General features: G+C 45.5%; 1 protein-coding gene across 1 annotated transcript in view; it reads right to left on the bottom strand.

The window, feature by feature from the left end:
* Nucleotides 1-19,346, bottom strand: part of LOC311105863 (rho GTPase-activating protein 35-like) — an 84,098-nt gene that overhangs the window by 23,361 nt on the left and 41,391 nt on the right. The window contains 1 exon segment of the mRNA XM_084148081.1: nucleotides 1,613-5,428. Coding sequence (XP_084004207.1) covers nucleotides 1,613-5,329 — 3,717 coding nt within the window. The 5' untranslated portion in view covers nucleotides 5,330-5,428.

The raw sequence follows: 19,346 nt of genomic DNA, 5'->3' as shown, positions 1-19,346 counted from the left end.
GACAGGGTGGTTTGTGTCTCTCTCCCAGCCAGTCTAATCATATACACTGCTTTCGCTCCCACTTAGGTGGCACTTATGTGTCAGCCTCTCTGTGTGAATGGGAGCTATGGCAGGCAGATAAGACTGACGGTGTTGGGTCAAATGTTTCACTGCAGAGTGTCTGAGGGAGGGAGGCCAGAGTGAGGCTGACGCCCACGTATGAGTCTTATATTCCCTCTATCCCGCTTCGTCAGCAGGAAGGTAAAGAGAGGGAGAGTCGGGGAATGAGGGAGGGAAAGAGAATGTGTGGGAGGATGAGGAGAAAATAAACCCAGGGCATGTCCACTAGTCTCTGGGCATGTTTTGGTGCAGCACTAGAGCACTACTGAAAACATGCTGCACAGTTGGACCACTCAGCTGCCAATCACTCTCTGTTCACTTTATTCAGTGAGACTGCAGCCTATCGTGCTCTTAGGGCGGGTCTGACTTCATGCACTGATGCAGCGGGGAACTCTCCGGATTAGAGACATAGCCCACCTCTGAACAGAGCATGTCATAAACCCGTTGGGTCTACTCTGCACAGACCTACTTACCGAATAGTTAAAAAAAAAAACAAGCCAGCCTATGGGACTGCAGCTAGGGCTGGGGCAGTAACAGGTTTGTAATTTGTGATGAGTGAGTGGGTTAGAGCTAGGGATGCTTTAATCCAGGATAAAACATAACTGCTGTACAGAGAGACCGTGTGGAGGGGGGAGAGGGGGCAGTAAAATAATTATCTCCCTTTTTATTCTCGTTAATGCCCTCATTCAGGTGACCAGTGAAAGAAATGTCTGAAACTAAACTCGCAAAAATGTAACTTCAGTTTTAATGGTGTTCTAATGAGCTATGTCAGCAGGGGTTAAAGTTTGAGAATTTTGTCAGTTTGTGGAATAATGACAGCACGCACACACATAAATACTGACAACACACGCACATACACGGAAACACACACACATACACAACTAGCCATAGCCTGAGCGTATACTGAGCTCCCTATTCATTAAAACAGTTTCTCCTGAGCTGGGTGAGTTCAATAGCTGAAGTTTCTCTGCTTCCGCCCATGATTGGGCTAGTTTGGAGGACTCCCGCAGAGCAGGAGAAAAGTAGGCCCACAGAGTGAGAGAAGGCAGGGCTGATTTAAAGAGCCTGGAAGGTAACCTAGACCTAGACCCTCCATAGCATGTCAGACTCCAATGAGATGGGCTCTAGTGAGCAGAGACATGACACAGAAATCCCCTGAGTACAGCTCATACACTAACACAGGTGAGGAAATACACACACCAATAAACACTGAACAGTGCAATAGGAACACTGTTGCTAAGTCATTTTGATAAAGGTGGTAAGTGAAGACAAAACCCTATTAAACAGATGAAACTCATTAAGTAGTCTATAATAGCTTAATAGAGATTGTATATGAAGTCATTCCTAGGGTGAAATCTCAATGAATCACAGCTGTTTTTCTCTTTCTCGGGATGCTCTATATACAGTATGTGACTGGTATAAAGAATAAAAACTGAAAGTATGCAATCTGATGTGATGTTATTGATGAACGATACACACACAGACACCCACCCACCCACCCTGGGGCACATACCTTGGTGTTTCTGCGCAGGCTCCTGAGGATGTTCCTTCTCTTGGGGTCCTCGCCCTCCTCGTTAATGGAGTTGTCCCCCTTGTGCGCCCCGCCCAGCTCCTCTGCTGCTTTGGGCGGCCCCAGCTCGTCATCACTGCCGATAGAGAAGCTAGTGCGGAAGCTGCTGAACTTGCCCAGGCGTTTAGAGCGGTCGCGGTACAGCCGTGGCTTCACCCCCAGAGCAGACATCTTCCGCCTCCGCTCCAGGGAGCTGCTGTCAGCCTCGCTATCTGAGCCATTGCCCCCGCCGTTAGAATGCTTGTTGGCGTTGCGGATGGTGATTATCTTGCCCTGCGTGCTGTCGTGGGGCACCGAGTAGATGCTCTCTTCCTCCGTGGGCCGCTGTTTGGTCACGGCATCCATGGGCTCTGCGTAGTCCGAGGGGTCGTAGCCACCGTCGCTGCCCGGCGCCCAGGTGACAGCAGGGGGTAAGGAGCGGCGGTTGGTCCCTTGCTGGTCCATGTAGGGCCCCAGGTTGACTTTCCGTACGGTGGGCTTGGGCCGCACCTGGGGGGGCACCTTGTTGTTGAGCTTGCTCTCGAAGGTGCTGATCTCAGAGATGACTGAGAAGGCGTCGCTGGACTCCAGGTCAGGGAGCTTGAAGCCCCCCAGGTGGGAGGTGAGGGTACCATCAGGGTAGGGGGGTGAGGGCTCCACGTCCTCCTCAGAGTCTAGCAGGGTGTTGATGGGGCTGGGGGAATTGCAGCGGGCCGGGCTCATGCTCTCAGTGGTGCAGGCCTCTGCTACATTATCGTACATGTGTGTGGCCTCCACTATGGTGCGTTTCTCCACAACCTCCTTCAGGAAGGGCTGGAAGAGGTCTACCCTGTGAAGGCCTCCCACCACCCCTCCAGGCCCACACACTACTGTATTAAACCTGGCCTCGATCTCCCGGGCCAGCTCCTCCCCCTGGCTCACCTGCTCCCTGGCCGCCTCAGAGTCCGACAGCTCAGCCTGGCTCTCCCCCACCGCCAGCAGCTGCACGGGGATGATGTCCTGCACCTCACACAGGAACGCACACAGGGTCTCCATGGACGCCTTGCGCCTGGCCGAATACACTGCAATGTAGCCGTGCACCAGCCGGCTCTTCCGTAGGGCAAATGAGGAGTGGAAGGAGAGCAGGGAGAGGTCGATGGTGTGCCTCTGGGCCCCCACCGTGAGCTCTAGGAGCACAGACGTGCCACTGCTCAGGCTGGAGGCCGGCCGACAGTGCTGGGGCAGCAGGAGAGGAGAGAGGAGCTGCTCCACGTCATAATCGTCCCCACACATCAGGCACATGACTATCCGCAGGTCTGTCTCGGGTATGGGCTGGGAGTGAGAGTCTCTGAAGGAAGGGGGTAAAGGAGGGGAGCTGCTGCCTATGCTCCCAGGGGGCCTACGGCATTCTAAAAGACCTTTTAACACCTGGTTGATCTGCTTTTCGTTCACATTGCGTCCATAGCCCACCCCAGGGGAGGCGGGGTCTAGGTAACCACATTGTAGCTTCCCAGCCACCTGCTGCCCCTGGAGGATAAGTGTGTGAGCCGTCTCCCCCCCAATGTCCCTGACGGACCCTACCCCCCGTTTGGTGACTAGGAGAAGGTTCATGGGCAGCTGAAATAGACTGTTTTCCCTTCGGCCTAGCGTTGACTCTCTAAGCTTCTCAATGCTCTCCACAATGTAGGATAGTGACTCCATAGAGTTGTAGAGACACAGGACGCCATGGGGGGTGAAGGTAGGCGTATGGAAGGAATTGACCGGCAAACGCACGTTACCCTCTATGGGCCGGAGGGACAATTCATACATTTTCCCATCCAGCACGTACCGGTCGTCATTGGTGCACAAAGCCCTGATCTCATTGGCCAGTTCTCTACCCAGGCCATCTTTACCCAGAATGACCAGGTTTATCCGATCTGCGTTCCCGTCGCCCGGTTTATGGCTATCGAAGAAGGAGTATCGAGTGGGGAACTTGGAGGCTAGAACCTGTTCAATCTTACAGTCCACACAGTGGGGGCTATTTGGGCAGGTCTCCTTGGTGGGGTGGTAGACAAAGTGGATATGCTTGAGCACCAGAGCATCCCTCTCTGCCTGCAACTTCTGCAGGGCCTTGAACCTCTGCTCCTCCCCCAACACCTCCTGGATGGCCCCCATCTTCTCCTTACTGGGCTTGGCGTCTACCTCCAGCTCATAGAAGAGCTCTGAGTACTCCAGCAGCAGCTCCTGGAAGTCCTCCTTTGCTCGGTCGATGATCTCCTTCTGGTGCCTGTTGTAGATGTCTAGGTACTCTTGTTCTTCGAGCCACTGATAGAAGTCTTCATTCATGATGAAGCTGCGTGCCTCCTCCCAGGGTTTGCCTGCTGTGATGAAGGGAGAGGCACTGAGCTGCTCCTTGAACTCCCACCTCATCTCTGCCCGTTTGCGCTCGTTTCTCAGGTGCTCCAGGTGGCTCTCGTAAATCGTCTCGGCCACAGGGGTCTCCAGGAGATCCTGGGGAATCCTCTCATCATCCATCTTGTCTATGTGTGGCGTGGTCTCCCAGGGGGTGTCGTCCAACACAACAAACCAATGGGAGAAGTCCCGCTTGGTCTCCAGAACCTTCTGGACCCCGGACCAGCTCAGGTGGTCGATCTCGTCCAGCTCAGGGACTAGGGAACCCAGTGCCTGAGGCAGGGTGCTAAGATAGACCTTCCGCCTTCGCTCAATGTGTTCCTGTTTGAGCCTGTGGACGTGCTGCTGGAAGAGTTTCTTGGCTTTGGCCGTGCCCTCCAGGAAGACATACTCCTTGTACTCTGAGGAGGTCTGCATGCGCCGGTTGATGTTGGGCCACGTCTCATTGTGGTTCTTCACGATGCGGCTGACCAGCCATTCATAGCGGTCTTTAGCCGAGGCAATCTGCTGGCTCTGCTGCTTCAGGGCCTCAAAGTAGGGGATGATCTTGGGTTTGCCCCGGCCCTTGTCTATTAGCTGCACCAGGGTGAGGAAGGCCAGGTCTACGTTGACATTGGAGCGTGCGGATGTCTCCACCACCTGGAGGTTCTTCTTGGCCAGGGCGAAGGTGTGAGAGTCCTTGATGTAGCGCTCCACCCCCTCGTCACACTTGGTGAGCACCAGAACCACTGGCTTCTTGTTCTTGGCTAGCTGATTGTAGAGATTAGTGATGAACTTCATCTGGTCGTCAAAGTTGCGGTTCATGCCCCTGCTGACGTCCACACAGAGGAGGAAGCCATCCACCATCAGCTTCCCCTCGGGCATCTGCTTCTGCTCAAAGTCCTGCTCCAGCCCAAGCTGGTCCGTGCAGAAGTACATCAGCTTCTCTGCAGAGGCCAGCTTGTTGGAGGCTGCCCTCTTGATGTAGGGCTGGAGGGCTGTGGAACGGTGCGGCTGGAACGTCTGGTCATCAATAAACTCTGTCTGCTCCACCACGTGCATTCTGCACTCTGGCCCCTCCTCCAGCACCCGCCCCGTTTCCCCCCAGAACAGGAAGTGGTCATTATTCACCACACGTCCCCCGAAGTCACTGGTGCTTAGCACGGAGGTGTGGTCAAGGTAAAAGTCGTCTGCGCTGGGACGGACAAAGCGGTTGCACAGGCAGGACTTGCCCACACCACACTGCCCCTTCTCTTTCTCTGTGCCGGACAGGCCCACCACGACCAGGTTGTAGGTGGGCGCCTTTGCATCTTGTTTTTTTGCCATCATCATCGAACGCAGACACTCATCCTGTCATGCCCACAAGCTCTAGGAAGGAGGCTGCCGGGTGGTCTTTCCATGCAAATATTCTTACTGGCCTTGGGTCTGACCCTACAAGAGAAGGAGAGAAAGAGAACAAATATATAAATAATATAAAAGACTGTGGGAAAGATTCAATGTCATTATTCAATTCATTATTTGGAGGGTGTTCTATGTTTTATTTAAATTACCACATTGTTGCTGTGTGATGTTAATAATGTTTAATCTGTGATCCCATGTCACCGCTGGATGTTTCCGGAAGAGATTGAGGTCAGAAGCAAAGCTGTTGGACTGCTACAAATTACTTAAGACAACTGCAGTACAGTAACTATTAACTGACACATTCCTTCACATTTAACCTATTTTTGACATTCTACTACCCACCATACTAAAAGTAGTTTCCTTAAAGCTTGTTTGCTATATGCTTCCCTGCTTTGTACATTTCAAATAGCAGAACAGGATCTTAGGTGTGGATACATAATTATCATCTCACATCTAGCAGTGTTGTCTCTAAGCCAGCAGCAGTTCTACTAGATATATGATATAGTTCTCACAAACCCACATACATAGAGACAGGATAGATAAATACTAATTGGGCAACTAGGGAAGCCCAACTGCCTTTTAAAAGGCTGCATAGAATGTTGGCTGCTTTCCTCTCCATAAAAAAAAAAAGACTACATTTTCCTCTGGTCCTGAAAAAAGACTCCACAGACAGATTGGAACGGCTGATGTAGCATCACTAATTATGATCTCAAATTGCATGTCTCGTCACATTTACCTAGATGTAATAGCTGTTCAATTTGGTATCATACTGTCTGGAGATATCACTTGCAGATGTTTCTTTCCATGCCCCTCACAATGTTCTCAGAGTAAGCACATTCACCACTACACAACAGATCCTATTGGCAGAACACAGGCCTACAAATCATAAAGAGCTCCTATGGGTAGAACTGAATGAGGGAGATAACATTCATATCGTTTTGATAGGCAGGCCCTTTCTAAGCAGTCAGGCTCACAGGGAACAAGAACACCACCAGACAAAGCCCCAAAGCACTAAACACAGCTGTGTACAGTAAAACAACTCACAGTAATTCATCTACGTATTTAGTAAACACATTAAAACCACTGTTAATGATGAATGAATGGGGCTTTTGAGGCAGGGTTTGGAGAACACTTAATACCCACTGAATTGAGAAAGTCATAGAGAGGCAGTGTGAAGAAAGAACTGTCTGCAGAGACAAAGAGAAGAGTTCAAAGTCTATCACTGTCTGAGAAAGAGAGAGAATCCAGACACTGTAGATAATATATACACCACGACCACAGGTAGGACGGTTGTAGGTTTAATAGTAGAAAGGGGACAATAATATAAGGGATAAGAAATTACTGTGGAAAGCAAGTTCTATCTACCCAGACTCTGTTTACTGTAACACTACTGCGGTGCAAGCCTACTACATTGGGTGCATAACCAAGCGGCAGCACAAAAGAGATCATTATCAAAAGGAATGTCTTGTGTTTTGATATTTGCAGAGTAAAACATGCATGAAAAATGCATCAAAAAGGAGGCTGGCTGAGAGATCCAGTACACCCAGTCTCTGTAACGAAGGGAGGCTGAGTATGGAGCCTGAGCCTGAGCCTGGGCTGCAGGTCGATAACGGGCTGGTTGGTGATAAGACCTGGGCACCCATGGTTAATTCATGGCACTACATCCTGCTGCAGGGCTCTGGGCTGGCCAGCAGTGATTAGCCGGAGATCAATGAGCCCTTCACATAGAACAAACACAGAGGGCACTAGAAGAGAGCATTTTAGTCATTTTGCAGACACTCTTATCCAGAGCGACTTACAGTAGTAGTGCATTCATCTTAACGCTGGAATCCTTAATGGTGAAACAACCACGTCCGTTTGTGATATTGCAACAAAGAAGTTACTGAAAACAACAAACACAGTTTTTCCCCCTCAGACATCATTGAACGCGAGATAGAAGAGCACAATATGTACTACAATGTTTTTTGGACCATGCAGCACAACACTCCTCAGCTCGGCAACTATAACAATGGTGGTGGGGCGGCCAGTGGAACCGTTTCCCCCTACTGCGGATTACATATTTAAGATAGCTTGGTGAGACAACCACATATCACAGTCGTAGTAAGTACATTTTTACCCAATAAAGAAGTTATCAGCAAAGTCAGTGCTAGTAGGACAAGTGAATTGAATTGTATTTATATTTTTGATGGGGCGGGGAATAAGACCGATGTCTTACTTGAGATATTCTTTGAAGGGTGGGGTTTCAGACGTTTTCGGAAGATGGGCAGGGACTCTGCTGTCCTAGCATAAGGGGGGAGCTCTTTCCACCATTGGGGTGCCAGGACAGAGAATAGCTTTCACTGGGCTGAGGGGGAGCTGACCCCTGTAGGGCTTGAATGACCAAGAGACCAGAGGTGGCAGAACAGAGTGCTCGGGTTGGGGTGTAGGGTTTGAGCATAGCCTGAAGGTAGGAAGGGGCAGTTCCGCTTGCTGCTCCGTAGGCAAGCAGCCAGTGGACTGTGCTTCCTGTAAATGCAGGGCTGGGCATTGCCTCAGTCTCCTCAGTCCCCTTAACGGCGCTGCATGGTCAATCCGATGTCTGCATTGGCCGTGCAGTATTTACGGTGATATGGCCTCTGCAGAAGTCATGGCATTCATACTTCTTGTGCTTCGCGGAGCAGCGCAGAGCTGTTGAGCACAGCTGTTGTGAAGAAAGTTGTCAAGGAAGTGAGTTTGGGTTTATAAAGGACCTCCCGCCCTCACCTACCGTCAACCAATCATGTCAATGCTATACGGAGCCCTCCGAATTGTTGCAAAATTTGGGAGGCGCACGGCGATGTGGTACGGAGCTCAATTTGGCCTCTGCATGCCTCCGGAGGCTCCACAATTGCGTCATACCCTCCATACGGAGCCTCCGGCCACATTTTCAGATCAAGCATAAATTGGCTTTTAGCCATGCCCACTGCAGGGCCGTGCTCAGTTGATATAATGGAAGACAATACTGACAGGGCATAGAAATTGAGAGCATAGACAAATGCATTCCATGTGGAATAAAGAGCCATAACCATTCTATTTTTTATCCAACCTGTAGTATAATGCTATCATCATCATCAGCAGGGTTAACTGGACCTTTACCTCAACACTGACCAGCTCCTGTCCAGACTAGGGAGCATCTTCTCAATTAGTTACATATTAAACATGCCTGTGACCGCTTTGAGCTGAGCCTAATGATAGGCTAAAGGACAACAAGGCTGCCCTGCTTTCATCATCCCTGCCTGTCTATTTACTCACTGACCTGGTTCAGATCAGAGGCATCAGAACCCATTAGACAGACAACAGTCATTCCATTAGATGTACAGTATACATCAGTCCCCCATGTTATGTTACCACTGATAATAGTATAATCCACACTGATGACAATTCCTGGGCTGACCTGTTCCACCGTGTGTGGTAAACAGGTGGCACATAACACCTTGATGCAAATCTTGGCATATAGAAAAAATAAGGTAGGCTACGCTAAATATAAAACAGGGATCTGAAAGTGGTTGCTATGGCATGTTTTATAGTAGGGCGATTCTACGGTAACGGAATTGCGCTGAGACTCAGATTTTTCACTTAAAATGTATGCCATACAAAAACCATTGAACAAACCATACAACTGTATGCTGAAAGACTACTTTTAACAATTGACACTGAACATTTTACAAAAACACATTTACTGAAAGAACTGTGCAGATGCAAAGTTTGGTAACAGAACTTTGGTAAAATCTTCCCCTGTTTTTTGTGTCCACGTTTTCCGAAAACTCTGTTAAATATCTGTTTCCAATTAAGATTCAAAGATGTCTGCAGAAAGAATGAGGTGTAAGCTATGACATGACACATTGACTTTGAAAAAATCAGTTTTTGGTTATTGAACTACAGTAAGTGAAGTGGATTTACACCCGGTAACGGAATTTCATCATGGGTCCCTGATCTGTAATACACAGAAATGCATAATTATGGATATGAATGTCATTCTCTTCAGGTGATGTATCCTACACAAAGGTATAAATATGCAATATCCTCCTTTTGATATTTGGGTTTTATTCTACACACTGGCTATTATTTTAATGAGCTCTGCCCCCGAACCGGACCAAATCTGAACCAATCATAGACGTCTATATTTCACAAGTTTGGACATCCAAGTACAGCACACTAGAGCTAAGTAGAGTACAGTACAGACCTTTACATTAACCTTTTTAGCCACTTGTCTTTTTACTTGTCCGAAAACTCAGGTCACTTGTAACCCCCCAAAACAAAAACAGGTCTGTAACACCATGGGCCAAAAAGGTGACTGAAAATTGTGTTGTATGATGCAAGAAACCACTTTTTAAAAAAAAATAACCTGCATTACTATCACTGGTATTGAAATGGAAGGCTACTGGTCTCTGATCCCATGTAGTATATGTCCTGAGCAAGGCACTTAACCCCCACAAAGTAAAATACTGCACTGATAGGCTACTATGTAAAACACATGTGGTCTGTAAACCCTCCATCTGGAAAGCTACTGGGTGTGCAGGGCTTTTTATCAAACTCTGCTCAAAACACACCAGAGTCAGCTTATCAAGGTCCTGTTGAGCAGCTGATTTATTTTACAATGTGGTGTGTTCGAGCAGGGCTGGAGCAAAAGCCTGCACACCCAGTAGCTCTCCTGGACTGTCCAGGAGGAGGGTTGGCCACCCTGCAACATTACAATTACATATTTCCCTCATTCAATGAACCAGGGATCAAATGGCTAAGGTGTGCGAGGTAGCTAACTAAGATGTTTATCTATTTGTAAGGTTAAAATATTCAGTGTTCAGGGGAGATCTTGACAGCATAGGAGTTACTTTGTCAATTAGGCTATTCTAACACTATTTTTTAACTTTGTCATAATTACATGGCCAGTACTGAATAAAGGAGAATCCTAGCCAATTTTGAGCGCTTGAGACTTTTTTACAACCGGAGTAAAGGTTTTACAACCGGAGTATGCAACATTGTTTTCATCAACTGTGCACCCATAACAACTGCGTGTTGGCCATTTGCGGTTATACACGAGTGCCGGTGGAATAATGCATGCTAATGGCTAAATAGTTAACTAGCGAGATATACACAATATGTTTTGAATTGGCTGGTTATCTACAGTAGTTAGTCTGTTGTATATCATTTTACCTGTTGCGCAAATGTCTCTTTCTCTCTCTCGCTTTCCTCTGGCAACAGCCCACTGGCACAGACGCAGGTGATGTACACACCATGACCTTTTCCAGGATTTTCATTACTGACCAAAAATGTGCTATAGCTGGGCAAATAACTAATCATCAATAATTATCAACAAATGTGCAAACGTGGCTATGCTCACTTTGATCTAAAAAATGCACCTCGCGACTGCATGATTGAAAGACCACTTGTGCCTGTCAATTCAGGCCTACAATAATTATACTCCGATGCACTCTGCAGAGATTGGGTGGACAGTGAGCAAAACATCGCATCCGGAGGACACTTTGATCCAATTCTGATCAGAGTAGCCCAATTGTTTGATATTGTGATTTTTGCGTGATTGTTTTCCCTTGTCCATTCGGACAACTTAAATCTATAATCTGCTTGTCCAACATTTGTTTTTACTTTGCCCCGGCCAAGCGTTAATGTTGAGCCCTGCAGTACAGCAGAGTAGAGTTCCGTACAGCAGAGTAGAGTTCCGTACAGCAGAGTAGAGTTCCGTACAGCAGAGTAGAGTTCAGTACAGCAGAGTAGAGTTCAGTACAGTACAGCAGAGTAGAGTTTAGTACAGTACAGCAGAGTAGAGTTCAGCACAGCAGAGTTCAGCACAGCAGAGTAGAGTTCAGTACAGCAGAGTAGAGTAGAGTTCAGTACAGTACAGCAGAGTAGAGTTCAGTACAGCACAGCAGAGTTCAGTACAGCACAGCAGAGTAGAGTTCAGTACAGTTCAGTAGAGTATTTCAGTACAGTAAAGTAGAGTATAGTTCAGTGCAGGACATTAGTGTACTCAACTCTAATGTGCTCTACTGTGTACTGTACTCTACAGTACTGTACTATACTCTGATTTTCTTTACTGTACTGAACTCTACAGTAAAGTACTAACTTGTGAACTCAACTGTGGTTTGTGACTACTATAATTTCCCATTGTAGCCAATTAAATTGCAGAAATTCAGTTTCAGCTTTTTCTGATAATTCCGTTACCGACTTGGTTAATTCATAAACAAAATGTATATCAGTAAAAACACTAACTAATTGATAGGTCTACCTTTACTTGTCAGTTCTCCCTCATGAGGGAGAGAAATTTGAAAATATATTAAAGATATGTGGGTTTTTGGTAACATCATTTCTAAAAATTACAGAAGGCAGAAAAATGTATCCAAAATGAAATATAACTGTCGATACTAGTTGGCAGGGCTCTTCAACATTGTGTTTTGATGTATTTCTGATAACTTTCAATACTTAAGCCAAAATTACACAGAAAAGACGCCATCAATGGAGTCAAAATCTGCACGCGAGAGTAGAGAGCATCAATTCACATACACTGCGTAGCGTATGCCAACTTAATTGTCACGATAATCCATAATAAACAGTTGTATTTGTTATGTTTGCTATGTAGCCCTTGTGAATTATTTGTGTGTGTTCCTTTTGTCTCACCTTAAATGTCCTACGGGAGCCACCGTACCTGCCTCCTGTTATGTTGGCTCAAGAATGTGAGGAGAGTTGTAGCTAATACACCCCAGCAGTTTATAAAGAATAGCTAGTCTCGTTCTTTCTACATACACAGCATTCTCTCTTGAACGGAGTTCCTCACGTTTCCCAGCTGTAGCCTGCCTAGGCTATATGTCTGTGCTCGAAATCAACAAAGGTAGGCATAAAGTTATTGTTTTCAAATATGTATTATTGGCACTGGCAGCTAAACGTATCAACCCTAAATAGACACTTTTAACTATACATGTCACAATTCCAGACGTAACAATGCACAAACAGTCTATTTTCTGGCAATTTATCCGCAAACTTTACCAGCATTGCTTCACGAAGACGAGAGAAAATTAGACTTGCTTTCTAATTTGAAGCACATTACGCGTTTGACGGCATTGACGCTCGCGGCCTATCTGTTTTCTGTCATTCACCACCGTGCATTCTAATTCCAGCGTGTACAAGCTCATTCACTTGCGTAAAAAAGTTGTTTGGGCTTTATTCTGCTAGATGTTTTCTAACACCCTTTTTCCATCTGTTTGACCAGAAATCAAAGCCTTTGCTTATTCCTAATTTTTGGGATGGAAAATGTATATAAACTTAATTTCTAAAAGATAAGACTCTTAGCTTTCATTTAACACCCAATTTGGCATGCTCCTATGAACTTCACATGTTTGTGCTCATTGATCCTTTTGCATAGAAATGACCAGTAGCAACATGCTGGAGTGCCATGGGAAAGGCTACATTAACAAATAACCATGACAGCTGCAGTGACCACACAGATTAGACCCACATGCACTAAACATGTAATCACACATCATCATGCACTCATTTGGGTCAGGTGTATTGACTAAGTTAGCCTGGCCTGTTGGTTTATGACGAATTGAGCGAGTCACTGGTGTAAATTAAGGGACCTCTCCTATAGTTTCCCCTCAGGACTGAGGACCAGCCATCCCAACTGTTCAGCAGGTGCCCAGAGATGTGCTGCTAACATCTGCTTGACTTGTCCCAGCTGCACGTTTCCAAGCTCTTCCTTGATAGCCAAAAGGATTACTGCCGCAATACTTGAGAGCGGTATTTCAGCAAAATGTTCAGCAACAACCTCCACAAGAATGCCAAACAAAACAGTTGTGATGCAATTTTTCCTGTTTTCCGAGCTGCTCTAGTGACAGGCCAATGATAGGTGAGGTAAACAACTAGAACTATCTAAACTGTTGTGAGACAGTTAATCACACAGAGATAAAGGAAAATAGCCCCTGATACATTAGCATGCTAAATGACAATAACTGCCATTACCATAAACAATTTCAGAAACTGTTAGTGGGTAAACAGAAACTATGAAATAAATCAAACTATTGCCTTGAGGCTTTACCTTAAGCTTACCTGCAAGAGTACATACGACACGATAGATTACCAAGCTATCTGTAAGGGACAGAATGTACAGTGCTAGCTAAATACTATCCAGCTTCAGTTTGTCCAGCCAGAGACAGTGTTCCAGTGCAGCCTGAGGCCTCTCTGTGTGTCTAGTGCGCATGTCCTGCCACATACCCACTGCTAGCTCCTGGTTGAAGGGGATAGGTTAGGGCCTGCATTCTATCTACCTCTGACACCAGAAATACATGGAGGAGCGAGCGGGTCAGCCGGGGGTGGGGGAGGGGTGCGCTAGGTCAGAGACCTGGGTCATGTGAGCTGTTCTCCTCCCCTCAGGGTTGAGGGTGGGGCTATGCCTTGCGAGGCGCATCACTTCCTTCATAATCAGAAGCACAGGAACGATAGGGACCTGTGCTGCAGAGTGGTCACCAGGGTGTGAAGTTTACTAACATGCGTGTCAGAGGGCAGTGGAGGAAGAGACGGCCTTAACTAGCCAGAGGGCCAAGCCCACAGGATCCAAGCATTCCAATGGTTCATTACAGGGCTTTAGCCAGAGACTGTCAACAAAGCCTGACTCTGAGCCTGAGTCTAGTGGGTCTTCTCAGGCCTGTCAAATAACCCATAGCCCTGAGAACCAACTGCCATGAGAACTAAGACAATGTTAGCCTAAGCCTATGTATGTAAGGCATACATCTTTATGAGCTGTGCCTGATTGTTAAGAGGGAAACAATTATTCAGTGCACACTGACTAGATTGTGCATAAAGGAAACATGTAAGAGAAAACTCTGGCAGTGTTTTCTGAGAAAGAGCTGACGCTGTTTTCATATATCCGGGGGCTGGGGGTTGTCATTGTCAATACCATATTTCATAAAATAATCATAACCTCTGTGATGGTGATGATGACAGAGCACTGCAGCAGAGGTAAACCCCCTTACTGAGAATGATGCCTTCTCTGGGCCCATCTCTCCCTCTCCCACAGCCTGCTCTAATGCACTGCTAACAGCCAAACTACTTCACATCCATCCATCTTCTCCCCCTGCTTCCTTCCCCCTCTCCCTCTTGCCCTCGATCTCTCTCCACCTTTTACTTGAACTCTCTCATCCGCTCCATACATCTCTCTCCTCCTCCTCTCCCTCATCTTATCCCCTCCTCTTTCGCTCTCTCTCTTCTTCTTCCGTCTTTCTCAGGAGACCTGCCTTCCATTAGTGAGGGCATAGGGGAAGAGAACTCTCACACGGACACCACTTCCTGCCTAGGCGAGATTCTCCCATAGAGAATGGGTGGAGGGAAGAACGGAGGGGTGTGGAGAGAAGGGAGAGATTATACATTCAGAGTGTGTGTCTGATGACAGCTCTGCATAACCAGAACAGAGAATGTACTCCCTGTGTGCTATCGTAATCTGCTTCAACATAATGGTCATGGATTCTCTCCACACACACACACACACACATACCACACTTATGCAGTGCAACACATACAAATGCACTGTAATACCATTAATAAAGTGACACAAGCACAAATAAACAAAAACAGAAATCATTAGCCTCTTTCACTAATGCAATGAATCCATCTTCCATTTACCAACAGGAAGTGTACACAAACACTGTTTCTATCACTAATGCAGTGTACACATGCAAACACTAAAACAAACCACAGACTACTTTTCCAAATATAGCACACACAAATTGTTCCTAGTAAACAAACATGTACCACTAAAACTCAGCACAGGTCAGGTATTCACAAATTCCGGAGGTCACCATTGTACTATTGTCATGATATTCTCTTAACCGTCAGACACACACACACACAGAGAGCAAGAGAGAGACATAACACACACACACACACACACACTTGACTCCGATGTCATTGCAGTACACACACATCACATGGGCAGCAATCCAGGCAGGATGGTCAGATCTCAGTGGGATTACACACACTCTGGATTACCAGGGCTCTTTTCATTGTCACATTTCCTGGATCACAGCATATATTAGTATGATATGATGCTCTGCTCACGTAACATGGAACATCAAGCCAGAGATCTGCTGCCCAAATCCCCTTAGGATGCTCTGTCAAACCACTGGATAACACACACAAAAGCTCTGTAATGCTTTAACACTCCTTAATAAAACAGGCCTGTAATACATCAAATCCTTGCAGGGTTCACAGTGGAGTTCTCTGCAGTGGCTTTTCTCCCAGCTAGCAGTTTGTTTGTTTACTAGCTGAGTACTGTGGGACCTTTGCCAGACCAAAGTCCAGCAGCTATTTCATTGGGCTCTACCCTGCCATGATGCCCTGTCACACAAGACACCACACTGTGAGGTCATTTCCTTTTCCTCCCTGCCTGGGGCATGAGAGATAGAGTTGGTGTTTGGGCAGGCCACTGTGTTCTTATGTAGTGAGAGATGGAAGGAGAGGGGGAAATAATAAAAAGGGGGGGGGGGGGGGGGGGGAGACATAAAGGAGAAAATTGCTTTGTTTCAGAGCAGGAGATAAAAAGGGTCCTAGAGAGAAAAATATAGTTAATGTTTGGTTAAACATGGAGAGAAAAGCAGAGAGAGGCGTAGAGAAGGACGAGGGGGAGATGATGACTGTTGCACAGCAGGAGGGAGAGGGGGAGAGAATGACTGTTGCACAGTAGGAGGGAGAGGGGGAGAGAATGACTGTTGCAGAGCAGGAGGGAGAGAATGACTGTTGCACAGCAGGAGGGAAAGGGGGAGGGAATGACTGTTGCAGAGCAGGAGGGAGAGGGGGAGAGAATGACTGTTGCAGAGCAGGAGGGAGAGAATGACTGTTGCACAGCAGGAGGGAAAGGGGGAGGGAATGACTGTTGCATAGCAGGAGGGAGAGGGGGAGGGATAGAGGAAAAGGAAGGTGTCATCGATGGAAATGATAGAGAAACCATTGTTTGGTTAACACAGAGAGAAGCAGAGAGTAGGGCTGGGCGATATGGCCTAAAACTCATATCTCCATGTTTTCAAATTTATGGGCGATTCACGATATATATGTAGATTTTTAAAATGTTTTCTCTAAATAAGCTTTGTTGTACAATTAAAGGTCAAATACACTGCATTTAAAACAGTCAGCAATAATCGAATGAATTCAGAGCTCGTGAAATTATACCTTGGCTGAATAGCCTTCCACAACCATAAGACCCACTAATAATTTAATCAAAATAGTTATACGTGCTTTTTTTTTTGCAATAACCACTGATCTGGCTTTCAGGTCTATAAAAATGCCCTTTTTGATACAAATTTAACCAGAACCATGTATAATGCACATTCACTAAAAATGTAGCAGGCATTACATTAAAGACCATAATTGGTTAAAGAAAATTGTGATGAATTAAAAAGTATACCAGTTTCATTTAAGGACCAAAGGATTGACAGCCGTCCCATATATATTGCAATATAGTTGGGAAGAGATTTTTGACGTACCGATTCCATGGCAAATGGTTTATGAACTGATACGCAAAACGACGCCGGATTCAAAACGTATAATTTTTCAATTAAAATTATTATACAAAATTCTTTCTACCAATAGAATATTATTTATATGGGGGATACAATCTTCACAGCTCTGCAGATTTTGCTGCGAAGAGACAGAATCATTAGATCATTTGTTTTGGTACTGTCCATTTGTAGCTAGGTTTTGGTCACAGGTCCAGGAATGGCTGAAGGATTGCAATATTTACCTGGAGCTAACCCTGCAGATAGCACTGGGTGATCTGAAAATACACAGTCAATCGATCAATAATATAATAATACTTTTAACATAAAGGTTTATTTTCAATTTACAATCTGTGGAAACAATGAGAATAGAAGAGTTCAGAACTTTTGTGAAACATCACAGTACAGTTGAAAAATATATGGCAAATAGAAATCCAATATGGATGGTGTTAAGAGATAGATGGGAGGTGTTGAATGGAGCTGAAGGTTGGGACTATTAACAACTAATAACAACAATATAACTAATGTAAAACATACTGTGTCCATAATAAGTATATAGGTTATAGGTTAAGAACTTTTGTGAAAGAGCACAGTTTGAACGATATGGCATATAGAAGCAAACCGGATGGACATCATGAAAATGATCGGAGAGGTTGAGGTTAGAGGAAGTTCAGGAGTAAAAACAAACAAAACAGAACTACTGTAAAATTGTCCATAAAATGTATATAGTATGTATAAGCTGGAAGTAGAGGCCTAAGCGTTGTTGTTCACTAGTTTACTCCAATTAGGGGAGGGGTGGTGGGGTTGGAAAGTAATAAAGGAAAATATTTATTTTTTTAAAGGATACGTATATATATATATATATATATATATATATATATATATTTTTTTTTTTTTTTACACCCCCCCCTCCCCCCTCGGCATTTTTCCTATTTTGTTGCTTTACAACCTGGGATTACATTTTTTGGGGGGTGTTTTATCATTTGATTACACAACATGCCTACCACTTTGAAGATGCAAAATATTTGTTATTGTGAAACAAACAAGAAATAAGATAAAAAAAACTGAAAACTTGAGCGTGCATAACTATTCACCCCCCCAAAGTCAATACTTTGTAGAGCCACCTTTTGCAGCAATTACAGCTGCAAGTCTCTTGGGGTATGTCTCTATAAGCTTGGCACATCTAGCCACTGGGATATTTGCCCATTCTTCAAGGCAAAACTGCTTCAGCTCCTTCAAGTTGGATGGGTTCCGCTGGTGTACAGCAATCTTTAAGTCATACCACAGACTCTCAATTGGATTGAAGTTTGTGCTTTGACTAGGCCATTCCAAGACATTTAAATGTTTCCCCTTAAACCACTCAAGTGTTGCTTTAGCAATAGGCTTAGGGTCATTGTCCTGCTGGAAGGTGAACCTCCGTCCCAGTCTCAAATCTCTGGAAGACTGTTTCCCTCAAGAATTTCCCTTCGATTCCTTCGATTATGACCAGTTTCCCAGTCCCTGACGATGAAACACATCCCCACAGCATGATGCTGCCATCACCATGCTTCACTGTAGGGATGGTGTTCTCGGGGTGATGAGAGGTGTTGGGTTTGCACCAGACATAGCTTTTTCCTTGATGGCCAAAAAGCTCAATTTTTGTCTCATCTGACCAGAGTACCATCTTCCATATGTTTGGAGAGTCTCCCACATGGTTTTTGGCGAACACCAAACGTGTTTGCTTATTTTTTTCTTTAAGCAATGGGTTTTTATTTTGGCCACTATTCAGTAAAGCCCAGCTCTGTGGAGTGTACGGCTTAAGTGGTCCTATGGACAGATACTCCAATCTCCGCTGTGGAGCTTTGCAGCTCCTTCAGGGTTATCTTTGGTCTCTTTGTTGCCTCTCTGATCAATGCCCTCCTTGCCTGGTCCGTGAGTTTTGGTGGGCGGCCCTCTCTTGGCAGGTTTGTTGTGGTGCCATATTCTTTCAATTTTTAAATAATGGATTTAATGGTGCTCCGGTGGATGTTCAAAGTTTTGGATATTTTTTTATAACATCTGTACTTCTCCACAACTTTGTCCCTGACCTGTTTGGAGAGCTCCTTGGTCTTCATGGTGCCACTTGCTTGGTGGTGCCCCTTGCTTAGTGGTGTTGCAGACTCTGGGGCCTTTCAGAACAGGTGTACAGTGCTATGAAAAAGTATTTGCCCCCTTTCTAATTTTCTCTACTTTTGCATATTTGTGATACTGAATGTTATCAGATCTTCAACCAAAACCTAATATTAGATAAAGGGAACATAAGTGAACAAATAACACAACAATTACATATTTACATATTTATTTCATTTATTTCATAAACAAAGTTATGCAACACCCAATTCCCCTGTGTGAAAAAGTAATTGCCCCCTTACACTTAATAACTGGTTGTGCCACCTTTAGCTGCAATGACTCCAACCAAA

Source organism: Coregonus lavaretus, assembly GCF_964263955.1.
Source record: "Coregonus lavaretus genome assembly, chromosome: 30".
Taxonomy (NCBI): Eukaryota; Metazoa; Chordata; class Actinopteri; order Salmoniformes; family Salmonidae; genus Coregonus; species Coregonus lavaretus.
This window is presented reverse-complemented; position numbering and strand designations above follow the sequence as displayed.